Source organism: Echinops telfairi, unplaced genomic scaffold (assembly GCF_000313985.2).
Source record: "Echinops telfairi isolate 266 unplaced genomic scaffold, ASM31398v2 ScPeMD7_1713;HRSCAF=2227, whole genome shotgun sequence".
NCBI classification, from domain to species: domain Eukaryota; kingdom Metazoa; phylum Chordata; class Mammalia; order Afrosoricida; family Tenrecidae; genus Echinops; species Echinops telfairi.
In genome coordinates, this window is record NW_022105611.1 from 4,384,051 (window position 1) to 4,404,235 (window position 20,185).

At 37.4% G+C, this 20,185-nt stretch overlaps 1 protein-coding gene across 1 annotated transcript in view; it reads left to right on the plus strand.

Annotated features, from left to right (window-relative positions):
- Window positions 1–14,328, plus strand: part of NOX4 (NADPH oxidase 4) — a 192,441-nt gene extending 178,113 nt beyond the window's left edge. Inside the window, exons 15-16 of the mRNA XM_013006196.2 lie at window positions 5,558–5,658; window positions 13,803–14,328. Coding sequence (XP_012861650.1) covers window positions 5,558–5,658; window positions 13,803–13,923 — 222 coding nt within the window. The 3' untranslated portion in view covers window positions 13,924–14,328. The remainder of the gene's footprint in view (window positions 1–5,557; window positions 5,659–13,802) is intronic.
- Window positions 14,329–20,185: the final 5,857 nt, after the last annotated feature.

Consider the following 20,185-nt stretch of genomic DNA (forward strand, 5'->3'; position numbering starts at 1 on the left):
TCAACTAGTAAGTAAATATTTCGGAAATGATGATGGCAACATATGTATAAATATGCTTGATACAATTGATGTATGGAATGTTAGAAGAGCTGTCAGAGCCCCCAATAAAGTGATTTAAAAAAAAAGAATCCCTACTCTCCACTAAGGAGTCGCTTTAACCAATACCTAGACATATCCTAGGGGACAGTGATTACATCGTCTTTTGGTCTTAGCTCTAGCTTTGGACACATTAGAGTTTGATTTACTATGTGCCGTCTTAGGGATGAAAGATTCTGGTTTAGAAAGCTTACTGGGTAGAATCCACTGCAAAATGGGTGAGAAAAATTAAAGCCATACAAGTATATCGTTTCTTTTAAAGAAAGTCCGCATTTTCCATAATAAGCAAAATTGAATTGCCTATAAGTTTCTTTGTAGACGAAGGTACAGTCAGAGGAAAATGAAGAAAAAGAAAGGGAATTATGAAAGGAACAGTTGACCTTCCTTCATAAGTCTACCCTGTTTTTCTCATTTGAAGATGGGTCAAGTCTCCAAGCCGCTGGACTGTGACTTTCCTGAAATTCATCTCTTACCCCCGGGGAAGTATGTGATCTTTACTGCATGCTCAATCATGATTTAGTTTTAGGACCCAACTGGAGAAAGAGTGGGTTAGGTTAACCAGCCAATAAACAAGTGCAATTACATGATTAAAAGAAAAATATGGTATCAGAAGAAACACCTGATCTAGAAAAGTTAAGGAAACTCAGTCATTAGGTAGAAATGTACAGCAGAAATACCTCAAGTTTGAGAGAAAGGTTATGTGGGTCTAAGTATCCACTCAAGAAGAGAAAGTATGGAAGGCTGTTATGAAGTTTGGGGAGAAATTAAATAATCACAAGGAGCCTAGGTATTTGATTGTACTATTTTTCTGGTTCTGGGTTTCAGAATGAAGCAGTCAACCCTCAAGTCAGGGTCCTGGCTTATTGTAATCACTCCACCTGGAGGCCTGCAAACATCCTGATGGCCATCACAGAGGTGTATTTTAATGGATTCATCCTTCCTAATTGCTTCATATTAGTTATTTTTATTAATCATTAAAAATAAGAGAAGTTTACCAAAAAAATTGTATCATTGGCATTAGTGAGCTGAAACAGATTTGCATTGGGCATTTTGAGTCAGAAAATCATACAGTTGCTAAGCAGGGACCGACAAATTCAGAAGGAATGGCTTTACATTCATCATGCAGAACAGTTCGAGATATAACTTGATGTACAGTGCTATCTATGATAGCATCGTCTAATATCTTTATGTCGAAATGAAGACCAGGAACTTCCAGAAGTTCAGACTGGATTCGGAAGAGGACATAGAACAAGGGATATCATTGTTGCTGTCAGATAAATCTTAGTTCAAAGCAGAGAACATAGAAAGATGTTTACTTCTGTTTCATTGACTGTGCAAAGGGATTTGACTGTGTGCACCATAATGAACTGTGGTCATCCTTGAGAAGAATAGGGATTCGGAAACACTTCATTGGGTGCATCCAGGACTTAGACATGGATCTAGAGGCAGGGTGCGAACATAATAAGAGACTACTACGTGGTTCAAAATCTGCAAAGGTGTGTGTCAGGGCTCTGTCCTCTTACCATATTTGTACAATCTATATGTTGAGTATATGAGAAGCTGGCATATGTGAAGACGAGTGAGTCACCAGAATTGGAGGAAGGCTCATTAACAGCCTACATTATGCAGATGTCACAACATTGCTTACTGGTAGTGAGGATGAATTAAAACACTTTTGATGAAGATCAAGGATTATATCCTTCAGTATGGATTACAACTCAATGTAAGGAAGACCAAAACCCTAACAACCCAACCAAGAGATAACATCATGATATATGGAGGAAAAGGTTGAAATTCTCAAAGATTTTTTTAAAGATCATTTTATTGGGGTTTCTTATAACTTCTATAACAATCCATACACCAATCATTGAGATACAAGCTCACAACACATGGAGTCCAGGTCAGATAAAACCCTCAAGAACAGAAAAGGGAGTAGTGATTCCAGGAGGGTAGAGGGAAGGTGGGAGGAGGAGAGGAGGTAGGCGGAACCAATCACAATGATGGACACACATCACCACCGCCCCACCCCTCAAGGGGTATGAACAACAGAAACCATGGGGGAAGGGAGACAGCGGTTGGTGTAAAATATGTCAAAGATTTTGTCTTACTTGGAGCATTGATTAATACTCATGGAAATAGCAGTCAAGAGATCCAAAAAACTTATGGCATTAGGTAATTCTACTGCACATGACCTCTTTATAATATTGAAGAGCAAGGATGTTACTTTGAGAATGAAAGTGCACCTGACCCAGGCCATGGTAGTCTCCATTGCATCATATGCATGTGAAAATTGGACATTGAATAAGGAAGCCGACGTGATGGCAACTAACAGCCACAAAAGAAGAGCAGTAAATATAGCTATTCTTTACATTTACCCACCAACCACTAAAGGTAATGGTGAAGAAATTCAAGGATTCTATTGACTTCTTCAGTCTGAAATTGATCAAACATGCAATCAATTTGTATTAATAATTTCTGATGACTGGAATGTGAATGTTCTAAACAAAGAGAAAGTATTAGTAGTTGGAAAATATGACTTTGATGATAGATAAGGGTCTGGACATCAAATGATAAAATGTTGTAAGACCAATGATTCCTCACTGCTGATACCCCTTCCAACAAACATAAATGGAGACTGTACACATAGAACTCACCTATGGAACACACAGGAAATGAAACTGAGTACATCTCTGGAAGTAGATGATGAGGAAGCGCTCTATCAGACAAAACAAAGCCAGAGGCCAGCTGTGGAAATGACCATCAACTGCTCATATTTAAATTCTGCTTGAAGCTATAGATATTAAAACAAGTCCACAAGAGCAACATTACAATATTGAGTATATCCCACCTGAATTTAAAGACATCTCACGAATATATTTAACAAAAATTTTAAAATTTAGACTTGAATGTAGAGTAGCTAAAATAAATAGATGAAATGATGAAGTAAAAGAGTGGAAACGAAAATTTCAAAGGGCAGCTTGAGAAGTATTATAATGCAAAACCCTGGAATCAGGAAGTTAAAGAAGAAAAATACATTCCGCAGATTTCAAGCTGAAAGAAATGAGAGGGAAAAATCAAACCTCAAGTTGAAATATTGAAGAATTCTGTGTGCAAAATCTTGAACGAGGCAGAAAGTATCAAAAGATGGAAGGAATATACAGAATCACTTTACCAAAAAGAATTGACTGAAGTTCAGCCATCTCCAGAGATAGAATATGATCACAACCTAAAAGTACTGCCGGGAAGAGTCAAGCTATATGGAAGACATTAGCCAAAAATAAACTCCAGAAATTGGCGAATCCCAATTGAAATGTTTCAGCAGCCCGTAATCCTGCAGGCACCCATTACTTCATGCCAAGAAATTGAGGACACAGCTACCTGCCTCGCCTAACAAAAACAATCCAAATTTGTGTCAGTTCCAGAGAAAGTTAAGTGAACTGAAAAGTAACATGAAAAGCCCAAGCAAGTAAAAGTTGACTAACGATAATTAAAATTTGTTGTAGCAGTATATGGGCAGCGGGCTTCCAGAAATTCAAACCAGTTTCAGAAGAGGATGTGGAATGTATATGATTGCTGATGTCAAATAGATCTTACCTGAAGGCAGAGAACACCACACAATGTGGACTTGTACTTTATTGACCATGAAAAGGCATTCTGCGGAGTGGAACATAACAAACGATGGCTATTATTGTGAATAATTTGAACTCAAGAATAACATGACATCAAGATTGGGGAGAAACTTGTTTACAACCAGCAGTAGGCAGATAACACAACCTTACTTGCTGACAGTGAGGAGGACTTGAAGCAGTTGCTCAGGAAAATCAAAGACTACAGATTTCAGCATGGATTTGAAAGAAACCCAAACCCTCACAATTGAACCAACTGCATGATAAGAAGAGTACTGATTGAAGGGTTTACCGTATGTACTAGAGCATAAGCCAACCCAAATATCAGCCAAGGCACCTAATTTTACCACAAAAACAGCATAAAAATGTGCTGAAAAAACTCGGCTTATACTCGAGTATATATGGTAATGTTCTTGCATCCACAATCATTGCTAATGGAAGCAGTTTTAAAAATCAGATGACATATACTGCATTTAAATTATGGTGTTGCTGGGGTTTTTTTTAATGGTTTCTTTCTATTTAGTTTTTTGGTTTTGTTTTTTGCCATTTGGTATGTGGACTGTTTTCCTGAATTCCTCTAGAGTATGTGTTTGTTCTTGGAGTTGCCTGGGTTTTCTTGGGTCTCATGGAGGGCCCTATATAGATAAGTATTTTGAATTCCTTCTCAGCTAGTGCTTATACTGTATCTCTCTCATGAAGGTTTTCTGGCTTTTTATCTTTGTCTCTTGCTTGAGCCATGTTGTCCTATTTCTTTATATTCCCTGGGGTTCCCCATTCATTAAGGTATTTTACTCAGCAAGCAGTGGCTACTTGATTATGTATTTGCTTGCTCTGTCCTTATTTTTTTTTTTCCTTGCATTGAATATATCTGGGTAAGCCAGGTGGGCATGTTGTACTGGTCCCTAGTCTGGGAGCACTGAAGCGTTTACCCCCTGTCTGTGGGTGTGCAGGGAAGCAGCTGGCACCCTTGAGTGGGGATCTATATGCTTGGTTGTGCTTTGCAACTGAGGGCAGTCTGGGTGAGCATTGGCTGCTGCCACCATCGAATGGTCTATTGCCTGGTGTGTGGGCAACGTTACTTGCTGAGTAGGAGTGGGTGGGAGGTATGGTGAGAATGGCAAGCCAGTAAATATGCTGGAGCAAGTTCTCCACTTCTTGTTGGGTTGGTGGATGGGAGTGGATGGTGGGAATGTATTTTCCATGGAGCTGGATCAGAGGGTGATTGAGGGGCTTGCAGGAGCAAGTAGTAGTAGCCATTGCTTGCTGAGTGTTGGGGAGTAGCGTTGGAGGTGGGGCGGTGGGAAGTAGGCAGTCCAGCACACAGGAGCACAACCTCCATTGCTTGCCAGGCCTCTTTCATATGCATTTTCTCCATTGATTAGGATACATCTTGTTCTGCTCGCTCTGTATATGTCTACATAGCTTCTCACCTATTAGGGATACTGTAAAGTTACCTTCCTGTGCGCTTCGTGGATGGCCATACAATCTAGTATAGCTGAAGGAGTATCCCTGCTCCACATCACTCTTGTCCATTGCATTCTTTCAATTTCTTCATAAAGTTAGTGCCCGATTCCATTCTTTAGCCTCCCATTTCCTGTTTAGATTCCAGGATTTCCATCTGCATCTGTTTCACTTGGATTCTTGGGTCTTCGGTGAAGCAGAAAGGCCTGGTGTGTCTGGGTACACCGCCAGATTGGCTCCTCTCCAACACTTTTATTCTGTACGTCACAATAATTTGATAGGAAACCACTGCACTCAAACAAACGATATTCAAGCAATGAGTTTATTTGTTTAAGTGTCTACGTTGTAAAAATAAAATGCTTTCTTTTTGGCAGAAAATAATTGGAGAAAAGTATCAGGCACTGAATTCAAGACTGTTTATTGGACGTCCTCGATGGAAAATTCTTTTTGATGAAATAGCCAAATGTAACAGAGGGTAAGTACTGTTCTCAAAGAATTTGACATTTGGTTAATGATCATTGAAAAAATATCCCTAAATCATTACATACAGCTTTAAAGAGTTGAATTAGCAATTGGATTTACAATTTAAAAACTCAAACGCTCAATTATCAATATTAAATGAGGAAGCAGTGGAAAGTATCACCCAAATATCAGTAATTGCAAATAATTAAATCTTGGCTTAGAAATAACCAGCAATATTTTTATGAAATAAACTCTCTGATTCAGTTTTCAATTTGCAAAAGGAAATCGTTTAGGCATATCTAATGAGCTCTAGCTATCAAGACCACTGGTTAGCAATATCAATTATGCAAGGACGCATCAACTGTGTTTGGTTATTGTGTTTGATGCCATCAAGTCGGTTTCACCTCATCCTCGCTGACATTGAGTCACTGCCGATGCGGAGTCACCCTTTAGGACAGGGTAGAACGCCCCCTGTGAGCTTCCAAGACTGTTTACAGGAATAGAAAGCCCCATCTTTCACCAAGGAGTGGCTGTTGGTTTTAAACTCTGGACCTTGGGAATCACAGCCCAACATATAAGCACTATGCCAGCAGCACTACTCTTTTAGCTCATGGTGACTTACCTGCCCTCTATCATCATTGTGATGCTTGATCCAGGGTTGCAACCACTGTATCGTATCTATCCACTTTATTGTGAGTCTCATTTTTTTTTGGGGGGGTCGCTAACTCTCTCAATTACCATTACCTTCTACCAGGACAAACAAAGAATGGGAGATGAAATCTTGCTATCCTTATTTCTAAGGAGCTTATGGGTTATACTTCTTCCAAGGCAAATGGATTTGTTCTCCTGGTGTCCATGGTACATTAACTATTCTTTGCCAATACCATAATCATATACACCAGTTCCACTTCAGTCTTCTTTATTTATTGTCCAGCTTTTGCATACATTTGAGATAAATTGGGTCAGGCACACTTCAATCCTCAGGTGAAATCTCTTCTCTTTAACACATGTAAAGACATCTTGTGCAGCAGATTTACCCAATTCAATACATCATTTATTTTTAGCTGCTGCTTTCAGGGCCCTAAGTGGTTCTTGGGTTCTAATGACTGGCCTTTCACTTAGTGCAGCTGTTCTCAACCTGTGGCTAACGACCCCTTTGGGGGTCGAACGACCCTTTCACAGGGCTCGCCTGATTCATAACAGTAGCAAAATTACAGTTATGAAGTAACAACGAAAATGATTTTATGGTTGGGGGGTCACCAGAACATGAGGAACTGAATTAAAGGGTCGTGGCATTAGGAAGGTTGAGAACCACTGACAGTGTGTGAGTGCTTAACCAGTATGCCTCTCAGTACGCTTAACTGTTTGTTAGCAGTGGGAAATTTTACATCATTTTTCTTCTTGGCATTGTATTCCTCTTTCATAGACTGTATCTAATATTATCAAATCTCATGTTTTTACTTTTAAAGTTCTTTGCTCGCAGTTAATCATACTTCTATGAAAAGAATGCCCACAAATTGAAGATTTAATTTTTTTTAATTTCCAAAAGATTCAAGCATTATTTGTTATATTCAGTTATCATTATAATTTAAGAATATAGTTTGTCAATTAATAATTTAATATACATTTTTGATAAATATAAAACTGAATTTTTGAATGTAAATTTAAGGAAAAGTTTTTGTTTTTTCTAGTTCTTTTTTTGTTTGTTTATTTAACATTTTATTAGGGGCTCATACAACTGTTATCCCAATCCATACACACATCAATTGGGTAAAGCGCATTTGTACATCATTTCTCAAAACATTGGAAAAGTCTTTTAGATGCAGAATTCAACAAGGAAAATGAATGAATGAATGAATGAATGAAAGAATAGTACTTTTGTGAATGAATAGTCCTTTTGTGAATGAATAGTACTTTGCTTTTAACCGTTTTCTTGTCATGTAACTCACCTGTCATACAATAATCTAATTCGGTCTCATCAAAGGAAAGTTGCGCAGTCATCACCACAGTCCATTTCATGACATTTTCGGTTCTTGTACTCATGATCAACTCCCCATTTCCCTACCTTCCTTGCCTTATGTCCAAAGAAACATTAGCTCATTTACTGTTGCTATAGATTTCCCTATTCTGGATTTCATAGATGGAAGTAAATTAAAACAAAAAACGAACAAGAATAACAAAATAAAACAGATGAAAACCTTCATCAAAGTGAAGTAGAAGATATTAAAAACTAGAACCAATTTTAAATGGATCAAAGAGGAGGTCAAGTGATACGGGGTTAAATTTTAACATAACTGCATTTGCTATAATCCACTTTCCAATGCTTTCTGCGTGATCACAAAGTTGACAAACAGTACTTTCGAAGGATCATTGGTTCAACATGGTCCTCGGCTCCACTTCACAGATTTTCTTCCAGTAGATATGGAGCAGAACCTCAGAACCGAAATGTTTAAGAAAACAAAGAAAGAAAGAAAAGAAAAAGAAATCCACTCACGGATTCGGATCACTGCTATGTTAAAACCACTTATGGGGTGTTTCCCTGCCTTGCAGCTGTTTTTGAGCTGAAGAGGAAAGCATTCTCATTTGTCCTTGGTTACACACTTCAGACTTTTCATTCCTTAGTGATGGCATTTAATTACAGGCTTTCTATTTATTTATTTATTGTTTCCATAGTATTGTGCTGAAAATGTGAGTTCATTTTCTCAATTCTACAATTCTAAAACCACCCCCAAATCAGCAGATCATTTATGTAAATTCAACTGAGGTTATTGGTTGCTCATTTGCTATATTCATGTTTTATAGTTTTCTAAATCTGTTTGATGGTAGTTTGTTAATTTTCTGGAAACTGCAAAGTTTATGTAGAAGAAAAAACGTGCACCTACTGTTGACATTTTTTGGACAACATTTGCATTTGTTTCTATGTTCCTGGCTCAGCTGACTCAAAATTTTAGATCTCCAATGTGGGGAAATGGAATGAAGAAAGTCTAGAATCTCTTTCATTTCCAACAGACCAAGTAGTTACTGTATGTGAAGCCCCACACTTAGAAATCTGCATATAAAGACAAATATTGGTACATATATATTGAATTATTGTAGAATTGTTTCCCCAGATCTTCCCCATACATCTTTCTCTGTTCAAAACTGCATATGTGCATTCCCCACCCATCAAGTTGCTATAGATAGGTGGTGTTTAGGTGTTTAGATTGCAGAAGCCCAGTACAACTGTAGGGCAAAGGGAATGCAAATAAATTGTAGGTCTTAAAAAAGTTGCAATATTTAATTAGGTTAGTGAACGTAACAGTGGGGACCTGTTCCAATCACACGAATGAAAATGCTTTCAGTTAAGAATTAGTTGTAAAGGAAACATTTAAAAAAATGGTATTATAGAGGTTAACAATGTCTCCATGGAGTAAGCTAAATCCACACATAAGAAGCACACAGTCTGAGTGTTCCAAAGATAATAAACAAGAGACAAAACCAGAGGAGGGAATCGTCCCAGCATCTAAATTCTAAACACTGGGTTTGTGGAACATTATGGATGGTAGTCTAAGCTGAAAATCCAATTGCAGGTGAATCCCCACTACCCACAGACAAGGAATGTGAACAGCCCTATTCTCAGATAGAGCATTGTAAAGAGGTTCTTTACAGCTGTACTTTGACTGCAATGTAACACATTCCATTCTGTCTCCCTGTGGAGCCACTTTCATTTATTCTTAATTTTTATTATTGTTTTCTTTTCCTTAAATTGAGGTCTTTCTCTATTTTATGTAATCATTGTTGCTGGTTTGTTTTCTTTTCTCCCTTTTTTCTACTCCTTGTCCTTGTTTTATATGGTTTTTTGGTGTAGGGAAACTAGAATTTATGAAAACAGTAATGGAAACATTAATGACCTACAGACACAATCAGACAGGATGGGGGAAGGTAAAGTCAACATCAACACATACAAAGAGGAAGAAAATGTTCGAGTTGGTTGTGGTGATGGTTACACAACACTTCTTAATAAGAATGAACAATTGAATTTTATGATGCATTAATTATCACTCCATAAGATGAATTAAAATAAATAAATAAAGAGTAAAAATGGCTTTCTTATGATTTTCAAGAGGCGCTTTAAGAAAATTTGCAAAACTAACTGCAATCGATCGCAGATAATCAAGCAGGGAAAAAGCAGTATTTTATTTTCATCATACATTGTTGACAAAAATATATACAAACAAAATGACTCATTCTTTTATCATTTTAATGGTTACCAATAGTTTAGCAATAATCTAAATTTTATTAGGTTATTAGGAGATTATTCCTAAGAACTCATTTATTTTCACAACTTTCATTTTCTTCATCACTTTATTTTCTGCTCATTTTGAATTAAAATCGCTCTTCTCTTATTAGTCTCTTGTGAAAGCTTAGATGGTGGATTTCAGACTTTCTTTTTTTCTACTATTAATTTTATGTTTAGTACTATAAAATTTTCTCTAAACACCTCTTAGTTACATGGAAATGTTTTGTGTATATATATATATTTTTTTTTCCCATTTTTATGGAACTTTAGAACATTTCTCCATTGCTTACTTCTTTGACCCAAGAGTTGTTTAGTAGTATGTGTGTAATTACCAAATAAGTGGATTTTTCAGATATCTTTTTGTTATTGACTTCTAGTTTAATTAATTTTTCTATGATTTTATTTTGTCCACACCAGTAGCATGTTAGTCATAACTTCCTGTTTGTTTTTAGTGATTTAATTCGAATAGTGAGTCCCAATTTGTTTCCTTCAGACTAGCATCACCTATGAACTCATTGGGGCATGGAATCCTTTAGACACAATGAAAATCGCTTCAATCAGAAGCTTTGAGGTGGCAGCCCTGTTGTGCTTTGTTAAAGCCTGGTGATTCTATTGAAACCCAAATCAGAAAAGCACTAGTCTAGATTTATAATACATCTTCCACATATCATGGCTTACCTTTGAGTAATATTATAACACTTCATTACTTCCATTTTTTACACTCTGGTCTTGTTGCTGTTGTCATAGTTCATCATGCGTCTATATGCTACAAAACCATAGTATGCTGTTATTATACTTTTTAAAATATCAGTTATAATTTTGAGACAACTGGACATACCTTGCAGAGGGGTAGTGGGGAGGAGATGAGTCACTCAGGGTTCAGTGTAGCAATAATGAAACTCACAACCTTCCTCTAGTTCTTAAATGCTTCCTCCCCACAACTATCATGATCCCAGTTCTACCTTGCAAACCTGGTTAGACCAGAGGATGCACAGCAGTACAGATGGGAACTGGAAACACAGGGAATCTAGGACAGATGAGAGTGGCGACACCGGGAGGGAAGGTAGGGTAGAAAGGGGGAAGTGATCACAAGGATCTACATATAACCTCCTCTCTGGGGGATGGACAACAGAAGGGTGGGTGAAGGGAGACACTGGGCAATGTAAGATAAGATAAAATAAAATTTATAAATTATTAAGGGTTCATAAGGGAGGAGGGAGTGGGGAGGGAGGTGTAGGGGAAAAGGAAAATGAGGAGCTAATTCCAGGAACCCAAATGGGAAGCGAATTTTGAGAATGATGAGAGCAACAAATGTATAAGTGTGCTTTACACAATTGGTGTATGTTTGGATTGTGACAAGAGTTGTATGAGCCCCAATAAAATGATTAAAAGAAATTAGACAAAAATACATTTTACAGTTATTTACAGGTTTTGAATTGTTTGTGTTCTTAATTCTTATGGTTAGATTAAGATTTTCTTCTGGTTTTATATTTTTTACTTTCTGAAGAACTTTCTTTAGTATTCGTTATAGTGGAGGTCTGTTCATAGTGGATTCCCTCAGTGGTTGCTTGCCTGAAAAGATATTATTTAATCATCACCTTTAAAAGATAGTTTTACTTGATATACAATTACATTTGTTGCTCTTCTTTTTCAGTACCTCGAATACGTCAATTGATTGCTCTCAAATTTATATCAATGATGACATGAAATTCTGTGTCATTCGCACCTTTGATCTTCGGTTTGTAATGTGTGCCATGATGTTGTGCCCCCTCCCCCAGGCTGCTTTTCTGTTTCCTGTTTCAGCAATTTCAGTCTGAGTCACCTTGATGTGACTCTCCTTATTTTCCTTGAGCTTCATTAATTTTCTTGCATCTGTAAGTTTATTCATCAAGTTTGGGGGAAATGGCAATCATTCACGTATTTTTCTCTTCCTCAGCATCTCCTCTTGGATTAGTTTATAATATCAGACAGGTCATTATTTTAGGCATTTTTCTGTGTGCTTCTAAATGAATTGATATCATCTCTTCTGGTTTACTTATATTTCCTTTTGCCTCTTCTAGAATTTCTTTTAAGGTCTTTAAAAAATCTTCAATTTCTCTTCTTATCATGTTGACACAATCCTCTACCTTCTTACATATGAAGTCAATTTACAATCAGTTGTAATGGCCAGGCCCGCTCATTCTCTCGGTCCTTGTGAATCTGGCTGTAGTCATTCATCTTTCTGATAGTTTAAAGGTATATGTTGTTGCTCTGTGCATCGTACATTTTGAAGTGTACATTATCAGATGCCAAATGTTGCCTTATTCTATTCAATGGTTTGGGGTTTATTACTGATACACAGCTACGTTAACACGGGTTCAAGGTAACCTTTCAAGGCTTGCATTTAGGCTTTGTTAGTGAAGGTCTAGAGCAGCTGTTAGTCGAAGATTAATGTTCACTCTAATATTCTGAGAACACTACTCCTTACCCCATGTAATGGGAGGCCTTCCCATTCATGGATTATTCCCAGTTTTGTGTCAATTCTGGAAATTATTTAACCTACTTGTCCTGGTAATTCTTTACTCACACTTCTATAGTTTTCTCTCCCTAATAAGCCAAGAAGTATTCAGGTAAAGTCTGGAAATTTCCAAATCTCAAATATCAACTACAAATCTTCAGAGATTCTTACCATGAGCTCCTTTCTCTTCTGTAATTACTTTACATATGCTAGTTTCCATTGTCTTTATGACATTCCCTAACCACTTAACCTTCCTATTCCCTAACCTTCCATTCCCTAACCACTTAACTCGGTGAGATCCCAGCCTGTACACATGTTTCTCTTTGAACTAAACTTAGACTGTATACATAGACAATTACAGGACTCACATTACTTGCTTCCTATCCTCAGGGTATACAATTCTGTATTATCTATTGTCCCGTGTCTGAAAATCAGTACTGCATGTATTTTGCTTGTTTTATTTTTGCTAGTTGTTGAATGCAAAAGAATACATGTAGTCCTTGTTGCACTGTCATGGCCACAAGTAAAAATCATATTTTCATATTTCTCTGCTTAATTTTTCAAGGTGAAACATTTTAATAAGCCTTTTTTTAGTATTTAATACGGATATTTGCTACCCATTTAAATGGATTTACTGTCTTGTTTTAGTATCAATCATTCTCAAATAATAGGAATATGCAGCTTTTTTCCAGGATAGTGTATGGATTGTTGATCATTTTGGTATCTTTGGAAAACTTCCAAGTAAATGAGTGAATTTTTAAAGGAATTGTCACTTTCTGGAGCATATTTAATTGGTTTAGAAGGGATGTCGTAGGTTAACTATTAAGATCTTATGTTAGTGAGTGATAAACCATAGTTAGCATTTGTTATGATGATTGCAGTGCACAAATTTTTTAATGAATCCTGATTAATGTTTTTATTTTCAATACTGATATAAATTAGTCATATAAAATTATGCTTAACGATTGATCATGTCTTTACTCTATTTCCCCTAATTAAAAATCCAACTCAAATCTTTACAAAATGTGTGTGAGGTGGACGGTGCAACGAAAGCTGAAAGTCCTCTGCTCTTGATGTGGTGTCTGGTGTCCCCAGTGGACTATGATGACCAGCCTAAGGCAAGCCACCCACTCTTTGCTGGATAATAAAAGACTGTGTGCTCATAGTTAAAGTTTTCCCAACGACTCTTAGGTCTAGTATGAAAAGTATGAGGCAAATGAAATACTTTTCTGGTAGTTGAGGATAACTGGGAAGAGTGTTTTCAACATATAAAGCAACAGGAAATGGACTTTGTTAATCTTTGTTAATACCTTTAACCATACTCATAAATGCACGTGCCACTTTCCTTCTGATTTTCCATTTCCTCCTCTTCTTTTCCCAGGACAACAGTTGGTGTTTTCTGCTGTGGGCCAAGTTCAATTTCTAAGACGCTTCATAGACTGAGTAACCAAAGCAACTCTTATGGGACAAGATTTGAATACAATAAAGAATCTTTCAGCTGAAAATCTTTGAGATCAACCAGGACTCTCAGAAAAACAAACGAAAAAGGAATGAGTGCAATTTTTGAGACTTTGAAAGTCAACTGAATCAAACAGTTATGTCATGCCAAAGACTAGCAAAGCTTTCTTATTTATGATTATTTAAAATGGAAATGAAGAGAATGTTGCAAGATAGCAGGTTCATGTTTAATCTGGAAACTAAAGAGAGACCCTGCAGAATATTTGGTGTGATGCTTGACTTTCCAATGTTCAAATTAAAAGAAAATGATTAGACTCACACTGTTGATTTTTATAGCAGATTCACTAAGTCCCTAGTGGGGAGCTGAATTTGCTCACCGTGAGGGTGATAGCCTGGGTTTTCCTTAAATTGTTTTTAATTGAATAAATGCGTGATTGAACAAAATTAAACATGCATCAAAACTGAGACTATATTTATAAGTTGCGTATAAGCTGGGAAGCATTAATTTGGAAAAACTCTAGGTAAATACGTTAGATGCTTAAAATTACAACACAGAACTCTCTATTGATACGGGTACTTGTTGCCAATAACCAATTTTCCTCACTACTGATATTAATACCTCTACTTGATATATAGAGAGAGACTTTAAGCTGCCTAAACTTTGTGCAGGTATTGATATAGCATCTATTTATATATTTTCTTCTTATTTTTTCTCAACCAAGGAAAATTTTCCCTCTATTGGAATGCATTAGACCAAATGGTTTACTAGATCCATTCCAAATCCAATATATTTAACCTATTATTATTATATAGTAATGAGAAAATATAATTGCCTTCTATTATACAGAGGCTTATAGAGTAATAGTTTTTATTATTATTCAGTATTTCAGTCTTTTTACTTTTTACTGCTGTTTCCACAGGAACACTCTCTCTTGGTTTTGGCCCTCTTAAGGTATTTTGTTTAATTTGCACTTTAAGACCAAAGGGCATTGAAATACAAGATGTCTCTCCCGTGTATACATTGTGTATACTGGAGACTTTCAAAGTATAATTATATTACTGAATAAGAAATGTGTATATTACTACATGACATGAAATCCTTTAATATTCAGATTCAAGTTCAATATCCAGAACATTATTGTTGCTGTGTCTGAAATACTGAAATATGGAATTATTGGATTTGAAGACTCTACTGGGACTATAGTATGTGATTTATTCTTCCAGGCCATTATATTCCTGACACAAAAGACAAATGTATTTTACTACTATAAGAATTAAGGTCTTTGTGAACTGTAGCACTTTTATACTGTAGACAACTCACGATTGTTTGCAAATATAGTATATTGCTGGAAACCGTAGCATGTTTTTCTTTGCTGTGGTTAAAATTTTGCACACTATCACATAACATGACAGATGCTGCTGTACTGTTGTTTTTGGCTTTTTGTTTTGCTATGATTCACCCATAGCCATTGAACATGCTAAACCATCTAGGGTAGAATACCTGAAGCATGTTTACTTGTAGACATTTGTTCCTCTCCTTGGAATTTTTCTACTCCTGCCTTCTCGGGAGAGAAGGTGCGACAGAAATGGTAATGGGAAATCTGCAAAGTTACTGCAGATTCAATCCTGATGGCATATTTAATAACCAGTACATCTGGGCAGCACTTTTTAAATTAAAAAGATATTTTATAAAAACGTGTTCAAAAGAACTAATAAAAAGAATCTTTCCAATGAGTTAGTCCAAGCTTAATGTGCAATACTGTGGCATAACTCCTTACTCATCTTAATTGATTTAAGATATTATGTTATACATTTAACAATGTATACATTTTTCAAAAATGTATAGATTTTTTAACAATGGAAGATTTTTCAAAAAACAGTGAGAGTACAGTATAGGTCCGCTATTCTCGATGAACTTCCTTGCCTATTTTAACTTCTAGTTAGATATTCAAATTACTGTTAAAAATTAAACAGCTTTTTTGTTTTGTTTGTTTTCTTCTGTAGGTGGTAATGGCATTAGAATTTCCTCATCTATGTTTAAAAGAACTCTATTTTGTTGGAGAAGTCTTAACTCTGGTGCAAATTCTTGCCACATACGTCTTGAATCATTCATTTTCACAGAAATTAATGTTTAAAATGAGATAGTATCCTTGAAATCTCTATTAACTTTATCTTTGCGGCAATAAAGTAGCCATGACTGCTAAGAAGATGAAATAGATTTTAGAAGCATCATCTGTTTATTCAGAAATTAGCCTTAGAGATTTGGGTTCCAAACCTCTCCTTGTCACTGTGGTGGGACTGGGGAAAATTACCTTTCACTCTGGGACCATCCCAGTAATTGTTAACCTATTTGGAGGGAATGTATTAAATATATTAAAGCTGAATAAGATTTTGTATTATGTACATTCAGAAGGATCTCTGGTGTCCCAGTGGGTTAAGCATGGGGCGAGAGCTGAGCCCCTTTGGGCTGGTGTCTATCATGGATTAGCATGCTCTGGGACATTTATCAGCAAAACTGAAGGTGCTTTGTCACCCTGCCCAAGCAGGGCAGAGGCAAAGGGACCTCATGGCTTGAGGGCCCAGGACCAGAAAGAGACTTGCTTCTCGGTACAGTTGAAAAGAAATACCCCTCACCAGAACTGCTGTATCCTGAGTGTGTTCAAGTGGACTAGAGAAACAAATTCATAGAAACTCATATGTGTATAAGAAAGTTTTGTATAAAGGGTAATTGTACATTAAGGAAGCATCCCAACCCAGTCCAGTCCACGACCATAAGCCGGTATGAGCCTATATGTCCGTTACCAATCTATAAAATCCTCTTCAGACTCACGAAACACATGTGATAATGCTGACTGCTGGATGATCACAGGCCAGTGGGTAGAAAGTCTTCTGGATCCGGTGGCCTTGTAAGCATCTCAGCGCTGGCAGGGGTCTCTACGTGGCTTCTCCAGCTTCTGAGTTCTGGCTGCATCAGGCTAGGTCCATCTGACTTCTCCAGCTCAGGGCACTAGCGTAGTCCCATGTGTCTTGTCAGTACAGTGTCTTCCAGGGAGTGAATAGAGAGAGTGTCTCCCTCTGCCAAGGAGGAAAAAGACAGATTTCCCAGAGTTCTCAGGCGAAAGCCATGCCCACACAGAGTCCTCATTGGTTATGATCTGATTGACAGGCTAGACCCCACCCCTTCACTTGTAAGCCTTTCAAGCCCAAATTGACACCAGCTTATGTAACTACCACACGTGTTATCGATATAGTTGATTATAATTTAGAAAACAGTTAAGGAGACGCCAACAGCAGACCACATTAGACAGATTTATTTTTTTAAGAGAAAGCCCGCCGGGTTCTAGTGAAAAAAGGCAAAGAATTGGAAAAACTCCTGAAAAACTGCTACCCGTTGATTTTATGGAAGAAGATTCCCGTTCCAAACACTGACTCTCTCTCCACACCTCCTCTCCACATCCGCGTCCGCAGATCCAGATCCTCATCAGTCTCAAGGTATGGGCCACACTGTAATTGTTAAAAAAAAAAATGCAATGTTGTGTTTCTTATTTAAATTATATTATTTAACTCTGAACTTATTTACTTTGAAATTTCTGTGTAATTTTTTGAATAAAAAGGCAAGGTTAGGGTAAAAACTTGGTGGCCAAGAATGGATTAATCCATGTTCAGTTATTTCTTATGGGAAAAATTGATTCAGAAATTCACTGCATCGCATCTTGAAGGCCCTAGAATGGATTAGCGTCGAGGTCTAGGGTTCTACTATATTTTGATTGGACATTTTTGTGAAAGACACTTTTATCTTAACAAAAACCATTGCATTACTTAGAAAAGTTATCTACAGCTTTCTACCAATTGCAGACATATCTAAACACATTTTATTTGTAATTGCATGTACACATATACCAACTTATATTTGTAGCTTAGTTTACCTTTTTAAAAAATTTTATTCACCTTAGAAATGAAGTGATTAGTGGTTTCTCATTTACTGACTTGAAAACTCCTGCTGTGATAGCACAAGAACTTAAAAAAAGCAAAACAAAACAAACACCCCCCACTAGGCAATGTGGTCAAAGCATACCAAAACAAAACAACAAAACCAAAGCCCCAATTCACTGCCATCTACCTAATTCCTATGTAGAGCAACCTTACAAGGCAGGCTAGAACTGCCTCTGGGTTCCAGGACTGTGAATCTCTACGGGGACAGAATGTCTCACATTACTCCCATGGAGCAGCTGGCAGGTGTGCGCTGTTGACTGCCAGGGGGCCGTAGCCCAAACATGGGCTGAATTAATTTATTTTATAAATTGTACAACCATTGAGTCAATTCAGACTCAGTAACTTTACATGACAGGCTAGAGTTGCCCTCACAGTTTCTTACTGCCTCAACGTTTTCTTGTAGAGCATGATGAGTTCGAACCTTTGACTCTTTGGTTAACAACCCAATGCCTAACCAAGTTTGCTACCAGATACCCTTCATTTAACCTATGTGGTTGCGTTGTTTCTTAATCCTCAAACCAGCATTCACTTGTGCTGCTCAGAGAAGGAGTGGGTTTAAATTATAAAGCATTTTTCAACAGATACAGTAGGAGCAAATGAACTTTGATTATCAATGAATAATGCTGATGCTACAGAATATTTATTATATCAAAGAGAAAATAATGTAAAAGTGTTTTAAGAAAGAATTCCTGTGACCAGACCCTGACCCCATTGAGAATGGTTAACTCAGCTGAATGCTGATTTTAATAATAAACAAATGGGACACGTTTTTAAAATACTATTCATGATAAACAGTCTGTTCATTCCAGAGAGGATATTTTCATTTCCAGTTATATCATGGAAGTATAAAATGCTGAAATTAGGAGGATTCTAATTTTATAATTGAGGAAACCGAGACCCAAAGGCACATAGTAGTGTGCATTATCACACCTTTCCTTTGTTTTGTTCAAGTGACCAACATAGTCTAGGTCTTGGTTCCACATGAGCATAATTGAGTGTCCTGGAGTGGCCATTCTTTGTGATGTTAGCCATAACTTCTTCTGATCCACACAGTCAGATGCCTTTGTATAATCAATAAACCATGGGTAGACATCTTTCTGTTAGTCTCGGCTTTTATCTAGCATCCATGTGACTTCATCATTGATATGCTTGACTTCACATCCTCTGACATAAATTGTACTCCCAGATGGGAAAGTCATTATGCCCCAAAGAGAGGGAAGCGGTGAGACAAATGTGCTGACACCCCAAAAGTATAAACACCCCGACTACAAAAGAAAAGACCGGGCAATCTTGGAGATTTCACCCTGCTGTCCTTCCAGATCTGTTAATCAAACTTTAGCTGATTCTCCCCCTGCCTCTGTGATTGGCTGCAGCAGCTGGCGGCCAGATCCTTAATCTGGCTCCATGAGCAGTCCAGCGCTTCCTCCGCTGCACCAGCGGGTTCCTTATCCAGTTTATCCAATCATTCAGTGTTGCACCTCACGATAGGATACCCCCCCAGCCCCCCAGTTATTTTAGCTTGAGAAACGCCGAACATGTTCTTCTCTTTCCGTTTTCTAACTCCAGATCTCTGCATGTTTTGAAAGAATGTTTTGTTTTGTCTTCTGAAGCTCCCCATTGAACTGTATACCAACATTTCCTCCATTCTCTAGCTATTCTGTTTAAGAGAAGGTGTCAGAGTTTCTTCTGACATCCATTTTGGATTTGTTTCCCTTATTGTCTTTTTAATCACCGTTTACTTTCAAGTGTGATATCTTTGATGTTATCTTTCAATTTGTCTGTTTGTGTCTCTTCAGCCATTAGGGTTCAAGGAGTCCAATCTATTCTTAAGATGGTCTTGAGGATTAGGTGGTGTGGCAGTTGGGTTTTATGTCAACTGTATGTGTATGAAAGTTTAGGGATGGAATCCAACCTGCCAATCAGATGGTAGCCTGATGATGCCTCTTTGTGGATATGGTCTTTTTCTGAAATACTGGAACATTCTCTCTCTCTCTCTCTCTCTCTGCTCCTTCTCCTCCTCTGCTTGCTACAGCTCTGCGGCTGCCTTCAGGGGTGGCCCCATGTGGACCTAAAACCCTGGGAGCTAATGTCTAAGCTGTTGGCACCCTGCCACGTCCCTGCCGACCTTGGATCCACACGACTCTGCACCAACCAGCCTGTGATCTCCCTCCATCCCATGTCACCTTTATGCATCATTGGCTGTGTGAATCTGAAGAGGGCTCTTCTAATGTCAGAGCCATACACTTAAGTTGGACTTAGCTGAGATGCTCTTGATATAAAATTACTTCTTGATATAAAGTTTTCTTACACATA